The sequence below is a fragment of the Lactuca serriola genome, chromosome 9 (genome assembly GCF_051521515.1).
Source record: "Lactuca serriola cultivar US96UC23 chromosome 9, Lser_US96UC23_V15, whole genome shotgun sequence".
Lineage (NCBI taxonomy): Eukaryota > Viridiplantae > Streptophyta > Magnoliopsida > Asterales > Asteraceae > Lactuca > Lactuca serriola.
Window position 1 is genome coordinate 21,781,826 of NC_136416.1, and position 5,464 is coordinate 21,787,289.

At 37.5% G+C, this 5,464-nt stretch overlaps 1 protein-coding gene across 1 annotated transcript; it reads right to left on the bottom strand.

The window, feature by feature from the left end:
- Positions 1–309: 309 nt before the first annotated feature.
- On the bottom strand, positions 310–1,938 carry LOC145073637 (uncharacterized). The gene has a single exon (XM_079020165.1). It carries the CDS (start codon positions 1,793–1,795, stop codon positions 596–598), a length of 1,200 nt encoding a protein of 399 aa, XP_078876291.1. The 5' UTR covers positions 1,796–1,938; the 3' UTR covers positions 310–595.
- Positions 1,939–5,464: the final 3,526 nt, after the last annotated feature.

Sequence of the window (5,464 nt, forward strand, 5' to 3'; positions counted from 1 at the left end):
ATTTTAAAAAATATATATATGGTAAATTTGGAATTAAAAAAAATGGATTTCCTAAACTAAATCCGAAATCAGTTGATATTATTATTATTATTAAAAATATAAACCAACATTGAACTGGTTATCTATATCCCTAAAAAAATCAAGAAAAAATCAGCTCAAAACTGGTTCATTTTTAACCGAAATATCAAAACATAAAAATTATATCTAGTCCGATTTTAATGAAACCGGTTTCTATTAAAACCTAGTTTGAGCAACCCCTACCCCTAGTCAATGCTTCCTATGCTAGTCAAACCTTATAACACAATCCAATTGCAAAACTACTTTTTCCCAAGTCTACATACAAAAAGTAACATTCAATAAAGAGTAAAGACTATTCGTTCAAAGAAAACCAAGATCAAGGTGGACACATGAGACTCAATCTCATAAATACTAAACAACCCTTAAAGCTTAAAGTACAAGTCATCATTCCACAAACCATAAATTACATAACACAACAAAGTGGGCGCAATCATCCTCGCACAAAAAAGCAACAAGTTCTTGGGATCTTGTTGCAAAAGCCTGTTCCAGATCCTAATCAATAGCCACACGATCATAATCAAACTGTATACGCAATCACAAAACAAGGAAGCACAGCCCTTGGATTAAAAACAATCAATTCATCCTCTTCGTCCAACCTGCAGGTATGTGTCCCACCGGGTTCACCCCCGACCAATGAATCATATCCCGGGTCATCCTTGTCCCCCATTTCCGGGTCACACCCGATCCGACCCGCTATCACCCGGCACACGAGCATAGCCCGTTTCACGTGCATGAACCGGAATTCCTCCTCGAGGTCTTCCGGGAGTGCCATGTGTCCTTTCCAACTAGTTGATAACGTTGATATGCCATCCAATTTGGATGAGAACCCGACCCGAATGATCCCACACACACTGCAGTACTGATGGCTGCAGATGCTGGAATTACCATTTTGCCCCAGGTCACACAAGAACGTGGCGCAGTGAAACCGGAGAAGCTCGTTGCCGTCGGCGATACAACGTTCGTCTCTCCGTCGTCCTCCACCGTGTCTAGCCGCCCTAGATTTTACGATCTCGCGGTATTCTTCGAACCGGGTAAGTATCTTGGGGCTGTTGTGGATCTTCATGACCCGGTAAATCATCGGGTTCTTCCCGTTAATAGGCCAACCCGTGTGGAATATGATCCGGACAATGTTTTTCCCGGGATCCTCGTCGAATAGCTCCGACACCGCGTGTTTGAAAGCCTGGTGTTGTTCCAGCAAACCGGGCTTTTGAAAAATCTCGCCGCAGTTGGGGCACGGGTAGATGTCGTTGCGGAGAGGGAAGAAGTCGGATTCAGTTAGAGATCCAGGTCGGTTTCTTTGTTGTTGAGGGTCCAGAAGGATTGTTTCCAGAGGGGCGTTAATGGTGGAATTACGTAAGGAGCGAGTGGAGGAGGCCGGAGAAGGTACATGATGGATAATGGATGAATTATTGTCGGTTTGGGAAGTGGGTTTGGACGTGAAGATTTGTTTGATAAAAGACCAAGAGGCGGAAAGGGTTTTGTCGGGTTTAAGTTTGGTGGCGGTGGGGCGGAGGAGTGGGATCGGAGACGATGGGTTTCTGGTCTTTTTGGAGCGACGACGGTGGTGATCGGAGGTGGGGAAGATCATGAAACAACCGAGGTGGATAAGGATGAAGACGAGAGAGATGAATTTAGTGAAAGCGGGTCGTAAGTTGGCCATTAGGAAATGGAAAAATGTGGAATGTGTATCGGAATCAATGGAGTAACGGAGGTGCATCCATGAAAGAGGGAGAAGGGAAGGACGAATAAAGGTGAGTCAGGTTAGGTGGAAAGCAACTTCTCATATCATATGACATCTTCTATGGTACTATCACTCTATGTAAACCCTACTTCTCCTTCATTTCCATCATTCCATTTCATGATGCATTATTTTTTAATACCCTTATATACCACGCCTAAATATTACAATAATTAAAATTTTAACATGAGATTTAAATAAAAAAATTCACCATTTGCAAAAGTGGTTCTTGAACTTTCCAGGACTGTTGTAATAATTTTCTTCAATAATATAAGACAAACTTTAAGAACATAATGCCGTTAGGTGCACATAGAAATTTTAATGGTTAAGTGAAATATTTATAAAGGGTTGTTCCTAAAATATTTAATGATTAAATTAAGAGAGAAAATCAAATTATGAAATCCATTTTATCGTTTTTCAAGATTTTAAACAAATATTATAATGTTAATAAAAATAATCATTAATTTTGCAATTTTTCATAGATACTAAATGCTAAATGAGTTTGGAATTCATGAACGGGATGACGTAAAAAGATAATGTCCCAGTAACACAATAAAATTTTGTTTTCACCCATTTAATTAACCTTTTTTTTTTTGCATAATAAGTCCCTAAAAGATCAATTTACATGTTAAATAGGGGAACGACTTCAATTTCGATACGACAGTTGGAATCGCAGGGGAGATTTCTCCTGAAACCCTAGAAAAAATGCTTGACATTTGCGACGTTGTTCTTGTCGACATATAATCCCTAATTAGGGATTTCAATGAAATCGACGAAAGTGTGAAGCTAACGCACCTAAAGGAATCTGGTTTTTCTCACTTTCTTCCTCAAATTGTGTTCTTAAAAGCTTCGGCAGATTGTGAGAACGATAAATGAGCTTTGCTTTCGAGATCAAATATTGGGTTTGAACTTTTGGGTTTATGACGAACGGTCTTCTTCAACTTACATTACTGTAACTTCCCAAAAATGTCAATAAAATTTTCATTTTTAAATCGTTAAATCCATACAAACAAGAACTAGGTATGATTAACTTTCCTTTACTGCGACTACAACTACAACGACATTTTCTATTGGATAAACTGCGGCTACTGCCGAAGAAACTTTTGTACCTTATTGTGAGAGTTCCGATGATTTGGCTGAGGTGAGCTAACGAATTCCTAGTTGAAACTTTACTTGACACAGTCTTCGTTCACATAGTAGAAGAGGTAGAGGGATTGCTTCTTGACTGAAAGTCTTATATCCGAACAGCTAGGTTGAGCTTGAAAGCTTAAGGTGAACCATAGTTAAGGGAATCTATCTTTACTTACTTCCTAAAACACCTACAAATTTGGGCTAGGCAATAAAGTTATTATAAGCCGTAATAATGAATTTTTAAGAAGGATTATTTAGGATAAATAATCTTAACCAAATTATTGTATATATGATGAGGATACCGTACATATAATGAACACCCAAATTCAACTTCGAATGAAGAAGTTACGACCTTTCGAAGTTTCGCTTTCAAACGGTATGTTGTAAATAGTGAGTTGGAGATAGGTTACTTATTAACCTTAGTAATCTGAACAAATGTCATAGATATCGTAAAAGCGAATTCATGCATATATATCGTCTAAATCACTTCGTAAAAGGAAGTTAGGCTTTTTAGAAGTTTCAGCGTAGTAGTATATGGCTCAGAAACCGAAGTAGAAATCAGTTGATTGTTAGGAAAAAACAATCTAAACGGGGGTTGAAGATCTCGTTCATATGGTTCCGTCGATATAAAGACAATCGAGAACGAATATCATATGAGGAAGTTATGAATTTTTAACGGACTTTAACAGTCTAAGCCTGTTAAAAATACAACTTTAAAAATAAAGTCAAAATTAGCCGATAGAGTCTAAACGAAAGTTGTAGATCTCATCGAGAACTTTTCATGGATATAAAGAACGTCGAAAACGGAGCTCGTATGAAGAAGATACGATTTTCTGAATTTTTCCGAGAAGCCTCACGTGTAGGTGGGTTGCACGGCGCGCACCTTCTAGAAGGCGAGGGTGTACCACCATATTTGTGACAAGTGGCAAAAATAGGAGGAGCGACGTCTCAGGTGTGCGCGACGCGCAATTGTGCTATAAATAGACTTTAGCTGCTCATTTACTTCCTCACTCCCCATCTCTCTCTCTCTCTCTCTCTCTCTCTCTCTCTCTCTCGAAATTCTCTCGATTTTAGCCCATTTCCTTTAGTTTTAGCCTTCGGCGAAGCCCTGCGATCCCTAAAGAAGTAGTAGCTAGCGAATAGAAGCTCTGCCAGTTCAATTTCCTAGCTTCTATCAGGAAGAACCTCTGTAAGTTAAGCTACGCTCTAGTCTTTTCTGTGTAATTTATATTTATAGTTATAAATCGTCATTATGAACCTATAAATAAGATTTATCAGTAATTCCATGTTGTTATACTGATTAACCTACTTACAAGAGAGGTGTCTAGAATGATCATGATGGCTTGGTTGTTGGATTTCAGAAAAGCTATTATGCTGAAATGATCATGCCGCCCAACTGTCATGCCTGGTTCATCCTTATTTATACTATCAGTGTTCATTTGAATGATTGATAGGTCTATACTATCTATAGCCACGTAGAACGTTAGACTAAAACTTAGTGATAATGATACTAGGTCACATCAAAGGAAAGGTTGATTTCTAGAAGCGAAGCTCTACCCAAGTTTCAAGTCATCTCTTTAACAAGTGAGTGCATGGTCCCTTTCATCTTACACATAGATATGAAGTATGTAGATAATTACATGCTTATGTGCTTATTATATGTACCGAAGGTGATATGTGTTAGATAAAATAATGTCAGATGATATTTAATTTATTTAATTATATAAGTATTTTACACTTAGAACATGAATTGGGTAGTGATGGGTAATGAGAAATAGGTGATGTTAGATTGGTGATAAATAGGTTATGACTACCAGACTGATTGATGATAGTCCCATAGAACACTGGCAGCGATGGACTTCGTGCCTATAAACATTGGCAACTATGAACTTAGTGCCTATTAGATAAACATTGGCAATTATGGATTTAGTGCCTATTAGTTAAACGTTTGCAGCTATAGACTTAGTGCTTATTAGATAAACACTGGCAGCGAGGAACTTCGCACCCATTTGATATAGGATATGATAAGTCAATATGATGTAGGTGATGACCCTTAAGATATAACCCTAGGGAAGAATAGATAAGAAAACATGGATGGGTAATTAGGCTAATGGTTTGATAATTAAACATATAAACTATATTATTGTGGGTTAAAAACCCTATGTACTTATAAGGTTTTCTAACCTGGCCCATCATTTTATTGTATCACGGGAAATTAGATATGATGATATATGTATCTGCTCATAGATTCAAGGAGATGTAGACTATTAGTGTAAAGAAATGTTGTAAGTCTTCGTTTATGCTTATGTTTCTTGTATTGACGATGACATCTCGAGTTTTATAAATAAAATACATTTCTTGGAAATGTATTGATGATATTGTTATCATGTTTTTGTGACAAATTCCAAAAAGTAAGTCTTTTTAAAATGATACTCTGATTTATTAAGCACACACAAAATCGGTCTTTTCTGGCCGTAAAAATGGAGATGTCACAAAACATTTATTCTGAAACCAATC